The following is a 20,693-nucleotide window of genomic DNA, read 5'->3' as shown; positions in this document are numbered from 1 at the left end:
AGTTGGGGAGACAGACAGATGTGTGTGTGATAGGCGCTGTGACAGGCAAACCCACAGGCACTGGGATGGTAGAGGTGGCAGCTGAGGGAGAAGGTGTTGTGAAGAGGCTTTCTGAAGCAACTGATATTTGACTTGGACTTGGAAGGATGAATAAGGGAGGAAATGGATAGAGAGGTGGGTTTGGGGCAAGAAGAAATGAGATATTTTAGGAAGATGGAATAAAATTCATAGAGGCTAAGAAGATTTAAAACTTTATGATTTTTAAGGGATTTGTAAGCTATTCCAATACGTGGAGAGGAAGGGTATGTGTGGCCAGTCAGTGGAGAGATGAATGAAGCCATAGTAGGCTGAGAAGAAATGCAAGGCTTTGTGAGTGAATTTAAACATTTTAAAGGAACCCTCTATCAAAAGCTGTAGGGATTTCAAGCAGAAGAATATCATTCCATTCTTCTTTGCTTCCATTTTCTTATCTATAAAATGGGCATAACAGCCTGAATGTTCTGTCCTGGGCTGTTGCTCTCCAGTGGCACCCTGATGGGCTCCCACATGGGTGCCTTCGCTCAGACTGGTCCCCTGACCTGCATGATTGTCCTCACTACCACCTTGCCCTGCAGTCAATCCAATTCAGATTTCACAATTTTTTCAAACTTACCTCTGTAGTTCTCCTTCCTGGTTACACTTTAGAATCTCTTAGGAATTTTTTTTTTTTTTTTTGAGATGGAGTCTTGCTTTGTCCCCCAGACTGGAATGCAGTGGCAGCGATCTCTGCTCACTGCAAGTTCTGCCTCCCAGGTTCACGCCATTCTCCTGCTTCAGCCTCCCGAGTAGCTGGGACTACAGGCACCCACCACCACGCCCAGCTAATTTTTTTGTATTTTTAGTAGAGATGGGGTTTCACCGTGTTAACCAGGATGGTCTCGATCTCCTGACCTCATGATCTGCCCGCCTCGGCCTCCCAAAGTGCTGGGATTACAGGCTTGAGCCACCGTACCTGGCAGGAAATTTTTAAGAAATACTGTGGCCCTAGAATCCATTTTAGGTGATTTTTTTTTTCCCCCCCAGAAACTCTGGAATTGGGCCCAGGTTTTTTTCTTTATTTGTTTTGTTTTGTTTTGGTTTGTTTGTTTGTTTGTTTTGAGACAGGGTCTTGCTCTGTCGCCCAGGCTGGAGTGCAGTGGCATGATTGTGGCTCACTGCAGTCTCAACCTTTTGTGCACAAGAGACCCTCCCAGCACTGCCTCCTGAGTAGCTGAAACTACAGGTGCGCACCACCATGCCAAGCTAATGTTTGTTGTTGTTAATGTAGAGACCGAGTCTCCTCATGTTGCCCAGGCTGGTCTCAAACTCCTGGGCTCAGGCAATCCTCCCATCTCAGCCTCCCAGACCACACCCGGCTCATACATCAAGTGTTTTCTAGAGAACCTCAGGGGATTCAGTTGTGAAACCATAGTCGAGACTATTTGGAAAGTTTCTCTTCAGATATTAGATTCTCCCCAGCCTCATGTGTCCATTCTTTATACTGAAACTTAACTCTCTGAGCTTCTCACCAGGCAGCACAGAGAAAGCTCCTTATGTCTTTTATGGCTATGTGTGGTCTCTTCAATTTAAGGTTCAAACTCTGAGTAGCACATCTACTTCTCACTCTTTTATCCTCACAGCTGTGAGGATTTTCTATGCGGTAGGTGCACAATGAATGTCTCCTCACCATGATGAAAGTATAGCATGTCTGTCGGAGTCATTGGGCCAGTGAACTGAACATATGCTCTTTAGTGTGTCTGCATCCTAGTGTGTGTACTGTTCCTAGTCATGTCTATGGGATTTTAAGGGCCTGCAGTGATTTTTTGTCTGCCCGGGTGTTTCTTGAGATTATATTTTCTGACAATCAGATTTTAATATTTCACCAGAGAAAGAATCTAAGTCTATTAAGGAGTTAAAAATTTTAAATGTCATTGAATGATAAAAACATTTCAGAGCACTTACGATTTATATTAAGAAAACGTATTACTATACCACAATATTAAATATAGAGGTGATTTTAATAATAATCTCTTTTATTTACATTTGGGTTTATAATTTATGAAGCATTTTCATATTCCCTATCACATTTTGTATATTTTGATAATGCCAATATATCTGGAACAGTTACCTTTGGCTATTTTATAGTATCAAATACTTGTCAGAAACTCAGCAGAATTGAAGAGTGATATAGGTTATAAATGACACAGATTAAAAATTGTGGTAAAAAAGTAATTCTTGACTTTAGTTTAGAAGTAGGTCATAATACAAATTAAACTTCCTAATATAATCTGACTTTTTAGAACTTTTTAATGAAGTTGATGAAAAGATTTTTATGGAGACTAAAGAAAATTGGTTATTATTTATTTAGCTAAATGAATGATTTAATGGCTAATGATTTCAAAATCAATAATAAGGGCAACTTTCCTCTGTGAGTTTCATTCTGGAATTAAATTTATCAGAGTGCTTTCCAGAGGCACTTACTTTGCACATAATTAGCCCTTGAAGGCTTAAACAGTTTTATTTTATTTTATTTTTATTTTATTTTATTTTATTATACTTTAAGTTCTAGGGTACATGTGCACAATGTGCAGTTTGATGCATAGGTTTACATGTGCCATGTTGGTTTGCTGCACCCATCAACTCGTCATTTACAATAGTTATTCCTCCTAATGCTATACCTCCCCCAGCCCCCGACCCCCTGACAGGTCCTGATGTGTGATGTTCCCCACCCTGTGTCCAAGTGTTCTCATTGTTCGGTTCCCACCTATGAGAGAGAACATGCGGTGTTTGGTTTTCTGTCCATGTGATAGTTTGCTGAGAATGATGGCTTCCAGCTTCATCCATGTCCCTGCAAAGGACATGAACTCATCCTTTTTTATGTAAAAAAAAACTAAAACTCATCCTTTTTTAGTATTCCATGGTATATATGTGTCACATTTTCTTAATCCAGTCTGTCATTGATGGACATTTGGGTTGGTTCCAAGTCTTTGCTGTTGTGAATAGTGCTGCAATAAACATATGTGTGCATATGTCTTTATAGTAGCGTGATTTATAATCCTTGGGGTATATACCCAGTAATGGGATCTCTGGGTCAAATGGTATTTCTAGTTCTAGATCCTTAGGAATCGCCACACTGTCTTTCACAATGGTTGTACTAATTCACAGTCCCACCAACAGTGTAAAAGTGTTCCTATTTCTCCACATCCTCTCCAGCACCTGTTGTTTCCTGACTTTTTAATGATTGCCATTCTAACTGGTGTGAGATGGTATCTCATTGTGGTTTTGATTTGCATTTCTCTGATGTCCAGTGATGATGAGCATTTTTTCATGTGTCTGTTGGCTGCATAGATGTCTTGTTTTGAGAAGTGTCTGCTCATATCCTTTACCCACTTTTTGATGGGGTTGTTTGCTTTTTTTCTTGTATATTTGTTTAAGTTCTTTGTAGATTCTGGATATTAGCCCTTTGTCAGATGGGTAGATTGCAAAAATTTTCTCCCATTCTATAGGTTGCCTGTTCATTCCGATGGTAGTTTCTTTTGCTGTGCAGAAGCTCTTTAGTTTAATGAGATCCCATTTGTCTATTTTGGCTCTTGTTGCCGTTGCTTTTGGTGTTTTTAGTCATGAAGTCCTTTCCCATGACTATGTCCTGAATGGTGTTGCCTAGGTTTTCTTCTAGGGTTTTTATGGTTTTAGGTCTAACATTTAAGTCTCTAATCCATCTTGAATTAATTTTTGTATAAGGTGTAAGGAAGGGATCCAGTTTCTACATATGGCTAGCCAGTTTTCCAAGCACCATTTGTTAAATAGGGAATCCTTTCCCCATTTTTTGTTTTTGTCAAGTTTGTCAAAGATCAGATGGTTGTAGATGTGTGGTGTTATTTCTGAGGGCTCTGTTCTGTTCCATTGGTCTATATATCTGTTTTGGTACCAGTACCATGCTGTTTTGGTTACTGTAGCCTTATAGTATAGTTGGAAGTCAGATAGGGTGATGCCTCCAGCTTTGTTCTTTTTGTTTAGAATTGTCTTGGCAATGCAGCCTCTTTTTTGGTTCCATATGAACTTTAAAGTAGTTTTTTCAAATTCTGTAAAGAAAGTCATTAGTAGGTTGATGGGGATGGCATTGAATCTGTGAATTGCCTTGGGCAGTATAGCCATTTTCACTATATTGATTTTTCCTATCCATGAGCGTGGAATATTCTTTCATTTGTTTCTGTCCTCTTTTATTTCGTTGAGCAGTGGTTTGTAGTTCTCCCTGAAGAGGCCCTTCACATCCCTTGTAAATTGTATTCCTAGGTATTTTATTCTCTTTGTAGCAATTGTGAATGGGAGTTCATTCATGATTTGGCTCTCTGTATGTCTGTTATTGATGTATAGGAATGCTTGTGATTTTTGCACATTGATTTTGTATCCTGAGACTTTCCTGAAGTTGCTTATCAGCTTAAGGAGATTTTGGGCTGAGACGATTGGGTTTTCTAAATATACAATCATGTCATCCAAAAACAGAGACAGTTTCACTTCCTCTTTTCCTAATTGAATACTCTTTATTTCTTTCTCTTGCCTGGTTGCCCTGGCCAGAACTTCCAATGCTATATTGAATAGGAGTGGTGAGAGAGGGCATCCTTGTCTTGTGCCAGTTTTCAAAGGGAATGCTTCCAGTTTTTGCACACTCATTATGATATTGACTGTGGGTTTGTCATAAATAGCTCTTATTATTTTGAGACACATTCCATCAGTACCTAGTTTATTGAGAGTTTTTAGCATGAAGGACTGTTGAATTTTGTCGAAGGCCTTTTCTGCATCTAAATTGAGACAATCATGTGGTTTTTGTCATTGGTTCTGTTTATGTGATGAATTATGTTTATTGATTTGCGTGTGTTGAACCAGCCTTGCATCCCAGGGATGAAGCCCACTTGATCGTGATGGATAAGCTTTTTGATACGCTGCTGGATTTGGTTTGCCATTATTTTACTGAGGATTTTCACATCGATGTTCATCAGGGATATTGGTGTAAAATTCTCTTTTTTTGTTGTGTCTCTGCCAGGCTTTGGTACCAGGATGATACTGGCCTCATAAAATGAGTTAGGGAGGAGTCCCTCTTTTTCTATTGATTGGAATAGTTTCAGAAGGAATAGTACCAGCTCCTCTTTGTACCTCTGGTAGAATTCGGCTGTGACTCTGTCTGGTCCTGGACTTTTTTTGGTTGGTAGGCTGTTAATTATTGCCTCAATTTCAGAGCCTGTTTTTAGTCTATTCAGAAATTCAACTTCTTCCAGGTTTAGTCTTGGAAGGGTGTATGTGTCTAGGAATTTATCCATTTCTTCTAGATTTTCTAGTTTATTTGTGTAGAGGTGTTTATTGTATTCTCTGATGGTTGTTTATTTCTGTGAGGTCGGCGGTGGTATCCCCTTTATCATTTTTTATTGTGTCTATTTGATTCTTCTCTCTTTTCTTCTTTATTAGTCTTGCTAGCAGTCTATCATTTGTTGATCTTTTCAAAAAACCAACTCCTGGATTCACTGATTTTTTGAAGGGTTTTTTGTGTCTCTATCTGCTTCAGTTTTGCTCTGATCTTAGTTATTTCTTGCCTTCTGCTAGCTTTTGCATTTGTTTGCTTTTACTTCTCTAGTTCTTTTAATTGTGATGTTAGGTGTCGATTTTAAATCTTTCCTGCTTTCTCTTGTGGGCATTTAGTGCTATAAATTTCCCTCTACACACTGCTTTAAATGCGTCCCAGAGATTCTGGTACCTTGTGTCTTTGTTCTCATTGGTTTCAAAGAACTTATTTATGTCTGCCTTCATTTCGTTGTATCCAGTAGTCATTCAGGAGCAGGTTGTTCAGTTTCCATGTAGTTGAGTGGTTTTGAGTGAGTTTCTTAATCCTGAGTTCTAATTTGATTACACTGTGGTCTGAGAGACAGTTTGTTGTGATTTCTGTTCTTTTACATTTGCTAAGGAGTATTTTACTTCCAATTATGTGGTCAATTTTAGAATATGTGGGATGTGGTGCTGAGAAGAATGTATGTTCTGTTGATTTGGGTTGGACAGTTCTGTAGATGTCTGTTAGTTCTGCTTGGTCCAGGGCTGAGTTCAAGTCCTGGATATCCTTGTTAACCTTCTGTCTCATTGCTCTAATATTGACAGTGGGGTGTTCAAGTCTCCCATTATTATTGTGTGGGAGTCTAAGTCTCTTTGTAGGTCTTTTAGGACTTGTTTTATGAAACTGGGTGCTCCTGTATTGGGTGCATATATATTTAGGATACTTAGCTCTTCTTGTTGAATTGATCCCTTTACCGTTATGTAATGGTCTCCTCTGTCTCTTGATCTTTGTTGGTTTAAAGTCTGTTTTGTCAGAGACTAGGATTGAAACCCCTGCTTTTTTATTTTGCTTTCCATTTGCTTGGTAGATCTTCCTCCATCCCTTTATTTTGAGCCTGTGTGTGTCTCTGCACATGAGATTGGTCTCCTGAATACAGCACACTGATGGGTCTTGACTCTTTATCCAATTTGCCAGTCTGTGTCTTTTAATTGGAGTATTTAGCCCATTTATATTTTAGGTTAATATTGTTATATGTGAATTTGATCCTGTCATTGTGATGTTAGCTGGTTATTTTACCCATTATTTGATGCAGTTTCTTCATAGCATCAATTGTCTTTTAACAATTTGACATGTTTTTGCAGTGGCTGGTACCAGTTGTTCCTTTCCATGTTTAATGCTCCCTTTAGGATCTCTTGTAAGGCAGGCTTGGTGGTGACAAAATCTCTCAGCATTTGCTTCTCTGTAAAGAATTTTGTTTCTCCTTCACTTATGAAGCTTAGTTTGGTTGGATATGAAATTTTGGGTTGAAAATTCTTTTCTTTAAGAACATTGAATGTTGGCCCCCACTCTCTTCTTGCTTGTTGGGTTTCTGCCAAGAGATCTGCTGTTAGTCTGATGGGGTTCCCTTTGTGGGTAACCTAACCGTTCGCTCTGTCTGCCCTTAACATTTTTTCCGTTATTTCAACCTTGGTGAAACTGACAATTATTTGTCTTGGGGTTGCTTTTCTTGAGGAGTATCTTTGTGGTGTTCTCCGTATTTCCTGAATTTGAATGTTGGCCTGCCTTGCTAGGTTGGGGAAGTTCTCCTGGATAATATCCTGAAGAGTGTTTTCCAATTTGGTTCCATTCTCCCCATCACTTTCAGGTACTCCAATCAAACTTAGATTTGCTCTTTTCACATAGTCCCATATTTCTTGGAGGCTTTGTTTCTTTTTACTCTTTTCTCTAACCTGGTCATCTTGCTTTATTTCATTAATTTGATCTTCAATCATTGATAGTCTTCCACTTGTTCGAATTGGCTACTGAAGCTTGTGTATGCATGATGAAGTTCTTGTGCCATGGTTTTCAGCTCCATCAGGTCATTTAAGGTCTTCTCTACACTGTTTATTCTAGTTAGACATTCATCTAACCTTTTTTCAAGGTTTTTAGCTTCCTCGCGATGGGTTAGAACATGCTCCTTTAGTTCGGAGAAGTTTGTTATTACCAACCTTCTGAAGCCTACTTCTGTCCACTCGTCAGAGTCATTCTCCATCCAGCTTTATTCCATTGCTGGCAAGGAGCTGCATTCCTTTGGAGTAGCAGCAGTGCTCTGGTTTTTAGAATTTTCAGCTTTTCTGCTCTGGTTTCTCCCCATCTTTGTGGTTTTATCTACCCTTGGTCTTTGATGTTGGTGACCTACAGATGGGATTTTGGTGTGGATGTCCTTTTTGTTGATGTTCATGCTATTCCTTTCTGTTTGTTAATTTTCCTTCTAAGAGTCAGGTCCCTCAGCTGCAGGTATGTTGGAGTTTTCTGGAGGTCCACTCCAGACCCTGTTTGCCTGGGTGTCACCAACGGAGGCTACAGAACAGCAAATAATGCAGAACAGCAAATATTACTGCCTGATCCTTCACCTGCAAGCTTCATCCCAGAGGGACACCTGTCTGTATGAAGTGTCTGTTGTCCCCTACTGGGAGGTGTCTCCTAGTTAGGCTACACGGGGTCAGGGACCCACTTGAGGAGGCAGTCTTTCCATTCTCAGAGCTCAAACACTGTGCTGGGAAAACCACTGCTTTCTTCAAAGCTGTCAGACAGGGATATTAAAGTCTGTAGAAGTTGTCTGCTGCCTTTTGTTCAGCTATGCTCTGCCCACAGAGGTGGAGTCTGTAGAGGCAGTAGTCCTTGCTGAGCTGTGGTGGGCTCCTCCCAGTTCAAGCTTCTGGGCCACTTTATTTACCTACTCAAGCCTCAACAATGGTGGATATGCCCCTCCCTCAGCCAGGCTACCGCCCGGCATTTCAATCTCAGACTGCTGCGCTAGCAGTGAGCAAGGGTCCATGGGCATGGGACCTGCCGTGCCAGGCAGGTGAGAGAATCTCCTTGTCTGCCCGTTGCTGTGACCTTAGGAAAAGCACAGTATTTTCGGTGGGAGTGTCCCATTTTTTTTCAGGTACAATCTGTCATGGCTTCCCTTGGCTAGGAAAGGGAAATCCCATCACCCCTGCACTTCGTGGGTGAGGCGACGCCCCGCCCTGCTTCATCCTACCCTCCGTGGGCTGCACCCACTGTCCAACCAGTCCCAGTGAGATGAACCAGGTACCTCAGTTGGAAATGCAGAAATCACCTGTCTTCTGCGTCGATCATGCTGGGAACTGCAGAGCAGAGCTGTTCCTATTCAGCCATCTTGGAATGGAGAGTTAAGCATAGAGTTCATCTGATTTTGGCCACATAACTTGCTTAGACAATGCGTTATATTCAAGGTTTGAGAACTGACATTACAAATTAAATTCATGCACACTGCTAAATGTAGAGCAGGATTTATTTATTTATTTATTTATTTATTTATTTATTTATTTATTTATTTAATGTTTAATGGCAAAGTCCCTGTAATTCAGTCTCTAGCCAATATTACATGTTGTGCATCCCAGCAAAACTTACTTACCATCTTCTCTAAATATTTTGTCAAATATTGCTTCATATGGTTTGTGGAGTCCAAGGCTAAAGAAGCTTCCAATATGGGTTTTGATTTCCACTTCATTAGAATCTCTGAGTCTAGGTAAGGGCTGCTGAGACAGTTTTGGTGCCCAGGGGTAGAGTGGAGACTCATGTTCTCCACTTTCCCCATCAGTTCCCTACAATTCATGTTAGTTAGAAGAGCCCTGGGCTAGGCACTTGGGTTATAGAGATTAATGCCTGGAATTGTTGTGTGGGAGAAAAAAATTCATGAGATAACTTCAACAACAATTGTGTCAGGGATTCGAGAAGAGAGATTCCTTTGCTTTCCATCTCAAGTCATATGGAGAGCGGTATACTTGATGCTTGGGATTCTTCCAGTCTTGAAGCAGCTGGGAGGCCATGGGTTTAGTGTGGCCAGAAACTCAGCTGGCTGAGTGCAGTGCTGGAGACCAGGCATATATAACTTGTCCAGAAGCTTCTTCTAGGAAACCTCCTTTGGGGAATAAGTAATGGACAGGGGGCTTAAGCATTTGACATGGTTTTCAGGGAGGATTTCTTTCTCTTTTCTTCCCCAGCAGTTTTGTTGACAAAATTTAAAATTCACAGTAAAGTTGAAATAATTCTACAGTGAACTCTCGTTCACTCCTGTTCATTCTCCGTTCACTCCCGTACACTCCCATGTACCCTCCAATTAATATTGCCACATTTACCTTACCTATATTTCTCCACCCCTCTATTCATCAACGAAACCCAACTTCTTTTTTGATGCATTTCAAAGTAAATCACAGACATCAGTAAACTTCACCTCTTGACACTACACTGCATATCTTTAACTAGAGTATTTTTTACCTTTGTATGTTTTAAAATTTATAGTGAATTTCAAAAATCTTAGTTGTATGATTGTAGAGATTCTGACAAGTGCAGCACCTGTGTAACTCTCACTCCTGTCAAGATGCAGAACCTTACTACCACCGTAGGAAGTCTCATCCTCTTCCCAGCACACGCCCAACCCACACTTCCTACAGGGTACCCCGTGCTCTGATTTTTTCCCCACTGTAAATTAGTTTTGATTGTTCTAGAATTCATTAAATGCACTCATATAGTATTATTTTGTATAACACTTAAAGTGAAAGTTTTTGAGATTCATCTATGTTGCATCCATCAGTAGGTTTGTGTTTTTGTTTTAAAGTATTGAGTAGTAGTTCATTGTATGCATATAAACCTGTTCATCCACACTCCTATTAAAGGATACTTGAGGTCTTTCAGCTTACGGTGTTGTTTTTTAAAAAGCTGCTGTGAACTCTCATACAAGTGTTTTTGTGGATATGTGTCTTCATTTCTCTTAGGTAAATTTTAATGGTAGAATTGCTTTGTCAAATATTATGGGTTTATTTAGTTTTATAAGGCACCACCAGAATCTCTTACTTTCAGCTGTTGTGGATTTTCTGGGCTGTAGTTTTTCAAGACTGCAGGTTTTCTGTCTGAGTTTTGCCTGCCCAACATGTCACGGGCAGTAGCTTGCCCTCAGGATTGAAGCTGTAAAGATGGGAAACTCACCATTCATTCTTTCAAATGGCAGCCATCCTCCAGTTTCTATTTGCTTTAGGTACCTATCCAGTGACTTTTAATACTTGTTTGTTGTTGTTGTTGTTGGTTGTTTGTTTTGTGTTGGAGTTTCTCTTTGTTGCCCAGGCTGGAGTGCAGTGGTGTAATCTTGGCGCACTGCAGTCTCTGCCTCCCAGGTTCAAGCAATTCTCATGCCTCAGCCTCCCGAGTAGCTGGAACTAAAGGTGCATGTCATCATGTCCAGATAGTTTTTATTTTTTTTGTATTTTTAATAGTGATGGGGTTTCACCATCTTGGCTTGGCCAGGCTGGTCTCGAACTCCTGGCTTCAAGTGATCCACCCGCCTTGGCCTCCCAAAGTGCTGGGATTACAGGAATGAGCCACCAGGCCTGGCCTTTTAATACTTGAGTTTACAGTTTTAATCTGTAGGAGGGCTGTCTGGATAATATAACCCAATCACTGAAGAATTTAAATAGAATTACTATTGTGGATTTCACTGGAGTTCACCAGGTGACGTGTGGTTAAAGTCTGAGTCATAGTCTCCCAGAAAGGGTAATAGAAAGCCAGAGAGCCTTTTGCTTAGGATTAATTCTGAGGAGTCAACTCATGAATGAAATCTTTAACTGGTCGAGAGAATTTTGCTCATTCTGCAGCTGGCTGTGGTGGTTGAAATAGCTGTGAAGAAGTCCCTGGGGAGTTAGACCTCATGGATATTCGGGTGGGTGAGCTGTACAAGCTCAGCAGCATTTCTGGAGGAGATGCTGAAATGAGGAGATGCTCAAAGTGAGAATTTAAAAACCACATGGCAGTAGCAATGAAAATTGCAGTTGTGTGTGTTGTTCGACCCAGTAGCTCTACTTATAGGAATTTATCCTAAGAATATCTTCATTCACATTCTTAAAATGGCGTATGTTAATTGTTTGTCTTAGCGGAACATTGTCAATAGCCAGATAGGTACTGATCGAGAAAGATATTGATCTTATTTTGGATCTTCTGTTTCCTGTCTTTACAGATGAACTGCCTTTCTGAGTTTGGCAGACATACATAAGCTTCCAAGCCTGTGTAAAAACAAGATAATACTATCTCCTTGCAGGATTTTTGAGACACTTAGAGCTAAGTGATGTAAAACACCTATTTCGTGTTTGACTCACTCAGAGCATATATTTTTTAAATTATAGGTATTTGTGTTTTAGATTAATTATATTATTTTTGTTATACAAAGCCATGGCATGAGCACAGGCAGAGAGTTTGGATAACAGACTGGTTTGGTTGACATACAGGATGGGTTTAATGGCAAATTAAAACCACAAATTAAGGTTGGCCCATATTTATGGAGACTTTAAATGCTCAATAAGAAATGTTAACTTTCGTTTTTTAGGGAATGGGAAACTAAGGAAGAATCTTTCTCTAAGCTAGAGAATGACACAAATTACTCAGTGCTTGAGTAAAATTAATATGAAACTGCTATTTTAAGAAAGTGCTGGAAGGAGAAAGACTGATGGCATCAGGTAGAACAGCATTGGGGGGCTGTTGAAAGGGTCTAATTTTTCAACAATTAAAGCCTAGAGTTTGTGGCGGTGAAAATAGAAAGTATGTGTGAAAGAGTTCTTTCGAAATTATTCAGTTGGATTTGATGAGGAACCAAGTGCTGGCAGCAGAGGAGAGGATGAAGTCCAAGATGACTCTGTGGTGTTAAGTTCAGTTTATTGGGAAAATAAGGTACTATTTTAGAAATATGAAAGATACTGGGTAAAGAATGATTAATTTGAGGTAGCATTTGAGTGGCAGTGTCCAACAAGGAGTTGATAAGGCCAGTCTTGTGAGATGGTTCAAACCTGTATAGTGGGAAAATAGACTAGGGTACCAGTTGAATTTAAGAATAGAATTGAGACTGGGCATGGTAGCTCGTGCCCGTAATCCCAGCATTTTGAGAATTTGAAGCAGGAGGATCACTTGAGGCCATCAGTTGAAGACCAGCTTCGGCAACATGAACATTTTTTTTGTCTCTACAAAAAAATTTTAAAGAAATAGTCTGGTGTGGTGGCACATATCTGTCATTCTAGCTACATGGGAGGCTGAGGCAGGAGGTTCACTTGAGCCCAGATTTTGAGGCTTTAGTGAGCCAAGATTGTCCCATTCCACTGCAGCCTGGGCAATAGACTGAGACCCCATCTTTTTAAAAAGGAAAGAAAAAAAAAGAATGTAGTGGAATTCTCTAGTTGGGGATGTAAGGTGGGATTAAGAGACAGTGTTGAACTGACCTAACTGATTACTCACATCAAACAATCAAGGATGAAGATCTGGTGACACACATAGAGGAGGATCATCTGAGGAACAGGTACAAGAGAACTCAGTGTCTTTGAAGCCAAAGGTGGGCCTATCTGGGAGTGCCTAGTGCTACAGTGAGATTTAAGAGAGAAAAGACCTTGGGTTTGGTGACCTTTGGAGATCGTATTAGGATCTCCAAAGGGACCAGGGATGGAGGTACTTGAGGAAAAAGTGAGTGTCAAGGTAATGGGTGCAGTGGGGCACACTACTCATTGGTAAGGTTAGCAGTGAAAAGAAAGGGGACTGTGGAGGTTGTCAGAGTGGAGAGTTATGAAGGGGAGAATTCTTTTCTAACACTGGGGTGATTTGTTTGTGTGTTAGCACTAGGCAAATAAAAAAGTTACTGTGACTCTAAATCCTCTCTTGTAAGTTGAGGAAAACATCTAACTTCTTCCATAGAGAGGTTGTGAGGGGGAACTAATTCAAACGATTGCCGAGTGCTCATTGAGAAGCAGCTAAGCCACAGGAAATAAGGTAACAGATGTGTATCAGCTCATCAGGTGTGACTATATAAGTCTAGTCTTGCTTCTTGGTGAAATTAGTCTTTATGCTTAAATGCAATCGTTAATTCATTAATAATTATGATTTATATAAAATGGAAATAACTCTCTGTTACACTGTGGTTGTTATTGGAAGAACCTTTTATCAATCATTTTTAGGGGGAAATGAAAACATGTTATAACTGAAGAAAAGAATTTGTTTACTCAAGCCTGTGATTTATAGAAGGATGGAGGGAACCTACTGGGTATTTTCTGTGTGCTAGAGTGATGCTCTGCACTTTGCATACTTTACTTCATTTAATCCTCATTTACACTGGAAGCAAATATGCTTCAGACCCCAAATGCAAAATACTCTGAAAACCAGAAAGATTTTTATGTGTTTGGCATCAAAACCTGAACTAAACTGACATGAGGCTACTTTCTGGTCTACTTATCTCACTTAATGTAAGTATTCAAATGTTTTGCAGAAGAGATATTAATGTCTTTGATTATTGGGTGTTCCCACACCATACTTAGGGTGTCATGTAATACATGATATGTATATAGCACAAGCTCCTAAAGTCCAAAACATTCTGAATTCTGGAACTCAATATTATGTCGTCAATCAGTTGACCTAAGCTTTGACCCCAGGACTTTCTGGTTCTGACAGTGGTTTCCTTCCTGCTGTATCATTCGGTTTGATTTTGTAGGCAAGAGATTCATTATATATTTATAGATTTTGTTGTAGTTGTTGTTCTAAAACATGCCTGGGATTTTGGTTTTATTTGGATATTGGTCAGACACACAGACATGGAAACGATTGTCACGAAGGAAGAAGTTTATATTCACAGATCCCTAAAAATGGAAGGCAGGACACACCCAGATGGGGAGGCATCCTGGTGGTTTAGAGGCAGAAGGAGCCAGGGGAAAGCGTGGGTGAGGGCCTGGGTTTCATGGGAAGTAATAGGCGAGGCAGGGTAGGCAAGCTTGGGCAAATTGAAGATTGAATTGTATGGATAATTTGGGTGGGCTCTGGGATGTAGGGGTGGTCTCTGATTGTTTAGTTACCTTGCTGTGGAGTGATTAAAACAGAGGATTATTGCCTCTTGGAGTAGAAAAGCCAAGATAGGGGAGGTGGTTCAAAGTATGGGCTGTGATTGGTTTGTTTGCATGTCAGATGTGTGCTCACAGGCAAGTTATTTTACTCTCTAGGGATTAGCTAGACCTGGGAGGGGAAGTCTCTCCAGGATTAACAAGGCCCCCACCATGTCAAAGCAGTGTAAAAAAGACAACAACAACAACAACATGATTCATAAATAGTTGTATTTATGAAGTAAAGTCTATGTCCATATTATTCACTTGGAACAAACATCTGTATTTTAGGGTGATGATTTTCACCACTTAGTAAAACTAACATTGATGACCCTTTAGACAACTTTATGAGTATGATTTTTGTCGTTACTTTGAGCTCATGAAAATTAACTGTGTATTTTCCTTTTTGCCTGCTGTAAGCCTTATATTCAATTATATATGTTCAAAAAATGTTAGTGACCATTTTGTGAGTTTGGTCTATGATATAACTATTTCAAAAATAAACCTACTGGAACTTACCTATCTAAATGAAAATTCTCTCCTTCAAAGATATTTCCTGGGGACTATGCATTTATTGCAACGATATCATCATTGCTGTTTTTTGTTGGGTTGTTTTTGTTTTGGGATTTTCCTCGAGCCTGTAGCATATTATTTGGAATATCTTCAGTGGTCACATATTTTTATCCCTTGAGGGTGCTTTGTGTTTTGGAAATGAGCAAATGGATATTAAATGAAGAGAAAGATTGAGTTGATGTTATGATAAAAAGTTAGATGTGACTGGAAGACTGTAATAGGACTTCATTTCCTAGGTGGGCCTGAGATTGGTTCCAACTACAACTCCAAGAAAGAAGGTCTCCGACCTGGAGAAACAACCACACACCTGAAATAAGGGCTCCTGAGGGCTCCTTTGAAGAGACAGTGCTAAGCTTGATGAGTGGGTTCAGATATGCTTGTTTGAAAATTGGCCTCTTTTGTATCTAAAGAAGGAAGTATCTGAAGAAAATTAAAATGGAGTGGGAAAAAAACTAGGTGAGGTTGCAATTGAAGTCCACCTTTTAAATGACTATAAGAAATAAAATTAACAGAGAAGAATTATTAGTTTATAAAATAGAGTTATTTTTCTCTCAAAATAAGGATCCTGAAGGACTGTTAGGCAGCTATCAAATAATAGAATATATAAGGTAGTGATAAGTCAAGTAGGCAGCCGTGTGTGTATGTGTGTGTTGTGTATTTGTGTAGTATGTTATTTCTAGGATCTAAGTAAATCCTTCTCAATTAGTTTAGAATTTTCAGCAGTTTCTACATGCTTTCTCTTTCTGGTATCAAAAATTTATAGCTTAACACCTTCATTCTTCATTTGTTAGTCTTCTGGGGTGTATTCACTAATTCTCCTCCTCCTCCTCCTCCTCCTTCTCCTCCTCCTCCTCTTCCTCCTCTTCCTCCCCCTCTTCCTCCCCCTCCCCCTCCTCTTCTTTTTTCTTCTTCTTCTTTTTCCTCCTTCTCCTCTTACTCCTCCTGCTCCCACCCCTCCCCTCCTCCTCCTCTTTCTTTTTCTTCTTCTTTCTTCTTTTCTCTCTTCTCTCTTCTCCTCCCTTCTCCTTCTCCTTCTCCTCCTTCTTCTTCTCCTTCTCCTTCTCCTTCTCCTTCTCCTTCTCCCTTTCTTTTTTAGACAGGGTCTTGTTCTGTCATCCAGGCAGTGCAGTGGCATAATCATAGCTCGCTGCAGCATCAACCTCCTGGGCTCAAGTGATCCTCCCACCTCAGCCTCCTGAGTAGCTGGGACTATAGGCATATCCCACTATTGCCCAGCTATTTTTTTAAATTTTTTTGTAGAGATGGGGTCTCACTGTGTTGTCCAGGCTGTTTTCAAACTCCTGGACTCAACCGATCTTCCCACCTTGGTCTACTAAAGTGTTGGGATTACAGGCTTGAACCCCCATGCCCAGCTGTGTTTTCTTTGATATTATAATAGGTTGTACAAAATTTGGTTTAGGCCCTTTGAATAGTATTTTGAATTATTTATTTAGAGTCTTTTTATTCTTGAAAAGATTCTAATTCATAAGGCAGTGTCTGGTTCAAAGAAGGTTCTTGTTGATACTGAGTGAAGGAATAAATTTGGAAGTAGACCTTGAAATAAATAGCTTTTGATTACAAAATATCTCTAAAGCTGTATGATTCCTTGCAGGGGCTGAGGCTGACTGGTGGTCCATTTGGTTCATAAGGTTTGGATAACATGTAGGAAATGAATATTTGGAGAACTGATGTTCCCTTTGTAGATATACAGTGGGGAAGACACAGCAGATTTTCTTTGTGAATCACCCACAGGAAATTTTGAGTTCTAGGTCAGCCTCCGACACTTGAGCCATGTGTAGGTTCCTCCTCACCCTCCCACCGTGATTGGCATTAGTGCCGATCATGAGAGTGTGTTTTTTAAAAGTAAAGAATTCATATTGTGATTACATATGACTACCTAGTATTTGCTACTGAGATCCTAAATGAATAGGATACATCCTTATTGAAACAAACTGTGTACAAACACAGACCGTATTGACAATGCATGCTCTTATGTTAAAGCTATGACATTGGCAAGTTGTGGTTTGTGTAAAAAATTATGTGAAAAAGAAAAGTTTTTAATGGCTGGGATATTTTAAGATATACAAGCAAAACAAAAGACTGATTTTCTTTTTGTGGAGCATCCTGAAGAGGGGTGTTTTGGAAGGAACAAAATCATATTATCGTCATTGTAGTCATCAAAAGATTTACCCTAAATTTGCCCTCCTGCCGCTATTTTATTGCTCTGATCTTTAGTACTCATGTTATCACCCTCCGTATTAACTAACGTTGATACACAATTTTGTAGCATGGTCTGCATCTTTAAAACCGAAAGACCCAGCTCTAGGAAACCAGCCTCTCTCATGTCTTTGCACTTAGCCTTTGCAGCTGCCCTGACAGAATTTCCTCATGTATAAATAACCAACAGTATGCTTTTTCTGAATTAAGGCAAGGTTACTGTTTAACACGGTTCCATGTGATCTGTGTTTAGATGATGCTGAACAGACTTTCATAAAAGGTCTGTGCCACAAACTATTTGTTGAAATCTTATAGGGCTGAAACCATGGCACTTAATGACTATCATATGCAACCTCAGTAAAATAATGTTTCTTTTTCTGCATTCAGTTCTCTTGCAACTGGCAAGTGAAGCCTTGCCAAATGACATGACTTTGGCTCTTGCTTATCTTCTTGCCTTACCACAGGTAAGTTTGCCTTACCAATGAAGAACTTAAAAATGATAAATGAAAAATGTATACTGTGAATTTTCATCGGTAAAATTGTTTATTGCATGTCATTTCCTCCTCTTAGTTCTTAGGTAATAAAGGATCCTGGTCAGTATCTAGAGAGTCAATTCTATAGTTAGCTTAAATGTCGATCTTTACATCCACTTTTATTGCATAGGATCTGCTTTGTAGTGCCTTATGATTTTTAATATAGTTATTATTAAGTTGATCTTGAACTTGAGTTGATATAATGGGAACTTTGGATGAAAAATCTGCAGGAATGACTAGAAATGTAATGATTTATAATAATCTTCTTAATTTCCTTTCAGCTGAGTTAATTCTAACATGTTCCTTCCTAGGTGTTAGATGCTAACCGGTGCTTTGAAAAGCAGTCCCCCTCTGCGTTATCTCTCCAACTGGCAGCATATTACTATAGCCTCCAGATCTATGCCCGATTGGCCCCATGTTTCAGGGACAAGTGCCATCCTCTTTACAGAGTGAGTCTTCATGATTTCCACCTTATTAATGAGCAGAGTTAAGCCTTTTCTAAAATGCTCAAAACACGTGTTTAATTTTTGGAGGAACTGATTGTGTTTGTATCGAGAATGTATTCCAAGTGGCAGGCAGCCCTTGGCTTTTCTGTATTTAACGAAGTTGCTTTCCCAGGCATCAGTAAGTAGAGTTTAATATTTATTGTGAATATTGATTCCTCCCTCTAACTTTTCTTTCATTTACTTAATTTTACTAAGTTCTTAGTTAGGAATGGCTAAAGTAGTAGGAAAGGCAAAATGGAGAATTGTTTGTTTAATTGACTTTCTAAAAGGAAGATGGCTGTGCCTAACTTAGGAAAGTAGGCAACATAATTCTTTGAGCAATACTGCACTTTATTTTTTTTTAAGCCAGAGGTATGAGAGTAGTTAGTTGTACAGATAGAATGTTGAAACATATTATTCCTACTTGCCATAAGCCTCAGACAGCTTTTATGTAACTTTGTTGTTAATTTCCAAGTGAAAGCAGGTAAACATGGCCTCAAGTTACATGTGTCTTCTTTTGTAGAGACAAAAGTATTGCAGATGCCACTGGAAAATCCTTCCAAGTACTTGTATAGACAGACCAGTTTCAATTATCAGCATTGCAAAATTATCTAATTTTTGTATTGGATCATTTTAAGAGTAGATAATTAAATTGATTAGACTTTATAATCCACTGTGTGCATAAATCCAAGGTCCAGATTTTATTGAGGCAAGAGTCCTCCTTTCCCAACCCCAAACAAATTCTAATACAACTTATATTTTTCCTGTTGTGCCTGATAGTAAATTACTTTATACCAAAATGAAAAGTCCGAAAGCATGTACTATTTTTGACTGGGTAAGTTGGGAGAAAATCGTTCAATTCTGTCCCACCTTTCGTATCTCGCCATCACTCTTTCCAAACTCAGATAGTGCAGTCACTCTTTAAGAAAGCCTGTTTAGCCAGGCGCGGTGGCTCATGCCTGTAATTCCAGCACTTTGGGAGGCCAAGGCGGGCGGATCACGAGGTCAGGGGATCGAGACCATCCTGGCTAACATGGTGAAAACCCGTCTCTACTAAAATTACAAAAAAATTAGCCAGGCGTGGTGCGGGCGACTGTAGTCCCAGCTGCTCAGGGGGCAGGAGAATAGCATGAACCCAGGAGGCAGAGCTTGCAGTGAGCCGAGATCATGCCACTGCACTCCAGCCTGGGCAACAGAGTGAGACTCTGCCTTAAAAAAAAAAAAAAAAAAAAAAAAATCTTTTTAAGATTTCCACAATTAAAACTGGCAAAGAAATAAAGCAGAATACTGAAAGATAAGGGTTAAAGTAAAGATGTGTTTAGCTTGGTTTCTATGTTCTTGTAGTTCTTCCACGCTGTAGAAAGCTTATTCTATTTCCAGGTCTTATGTTTTATGTAAGGAAATAATTTCATGTGTCTGTCAAAGTTCTAGCTGCCTCAACCTTCCAAATCATATCTAAGAACTAGAATGATGTGAAAACCTTCCGTTTGTGGTGATAGATAGGCTTTCATCCATCAGTGTTTATTTACAACAAGACACGTGGAAAGACCATCCATAAGAGGTGACTCTCCCCGGACACCATCATTATTGGGTGTGTATTGGTTATGGGCATAGTTTTATTCTCATGTCAGCATTTGGACAAGAAACAGGAATGCTTTATTCTTTTAACCAGCTTACCTAAAGTGTTACTTTGTTTTGGGAATTGTGGGGTTTTTTTTTGTTCTTTGGTAGCTACTGCTGCTTTATACAGATGCTTATTTTATTTAACTTTACTATATTCTAGTAATTTTTTTTTTTTTTTTACATCTCAGGTATGGTTTTATGTGAAATAAGAAACATGCATTAATATGTGTTATAAATTAAGGGACTGAAGTAATTAAGTGGAAATTTGGCAAATTTGTTTTACTCTTACCTTTTCATTAGCACTACGTGCGTACACAAGTACTAAATAATTTCCTCTAAAACTCTAAGTACGTTGAAACACAATGAAACTTTACTTTGACCAAATGCGTATGGTAAACTTGAATTTTTTCCCCCTAAAAGTCAGTTGAGTTATCAAATATATTTGACTGAGGTCTCTAAGTGGATGTCATTGAACTGGGATGCAGGTGCTGAAATTAGATCTCACTCTTCCATTCCAACTATATCATTTATATTAAGGTCCCACTGTTTGCCTACCCCATGCTGTACCTTTCCTGAATATGTAAGATTGGAAGGCCACTATATTTGTCCATTTTCATACTGCTATAAAGAACTTCCCAGGCCAGGCACAGTGGCTTATTCCTATAATCACAGCACTTCGGGAGGCCAAGGCAGGTTGATCACTTGAGGTCAGGAGTTCGAGACCAGCCTGGCCAACATGGTGAAACCTCGCCTCTACTAAAAATACAAAAATTAGCTGGGCATGGTGGTGGGCACCTGTAATCCCAGC

At 39.5% G+C, this 20,693-nt stretch overlaps 1 protein-coding gene across 2 annotated transcripts in view; it reads left to right on the top strand.

The window, feature by feature from the left end:
* Positions 1–20,693, top strand: part of NBAS (NBAS subunit of NRZ tethering complex) — a 414,675-nt gene that overhangs the window by 264,991 nt on the left and 128,991 nt on the right. For both annotated transcript variants that reach the window (XM_038006212.2, XM_038006211.2), the window contains exons 39-40: positions 17,632–17,708; positions 18,089–18,226. In XM_038006212.2, the coding sequence (XP_037862140.2) occupies positions 17,632–17,708; positions 18,089–18,226 (215 nt within the window). The remainder of the gene's footprint in view (positions 1–17,631; positions 17,709–18,088; positions 18,227–20,693) is intronic.

The sequence above is a fragment of the Chlorocebus sabaeus genome, chromosome 14 (assembly GCF_047675955.1).
Source record: "Chlorocebus sabaeus isolate Y175 chromosome 14, mChlSab1.0.hap1, whole genome shotgun sequence".
Taxonomy (NCBI): domain Eukaryota; kingdom Metazoa; phylum Chordata; class Mammalia; order Primates; family Cercopithecidae; genus Chlorocebus; species Chlorocebus sabaeus.
The sequence above is the reverse complement of the archived record's forward strand: the minus strand, read 5'-3'. Positions and strand labels throughout refer to the sequence as shown.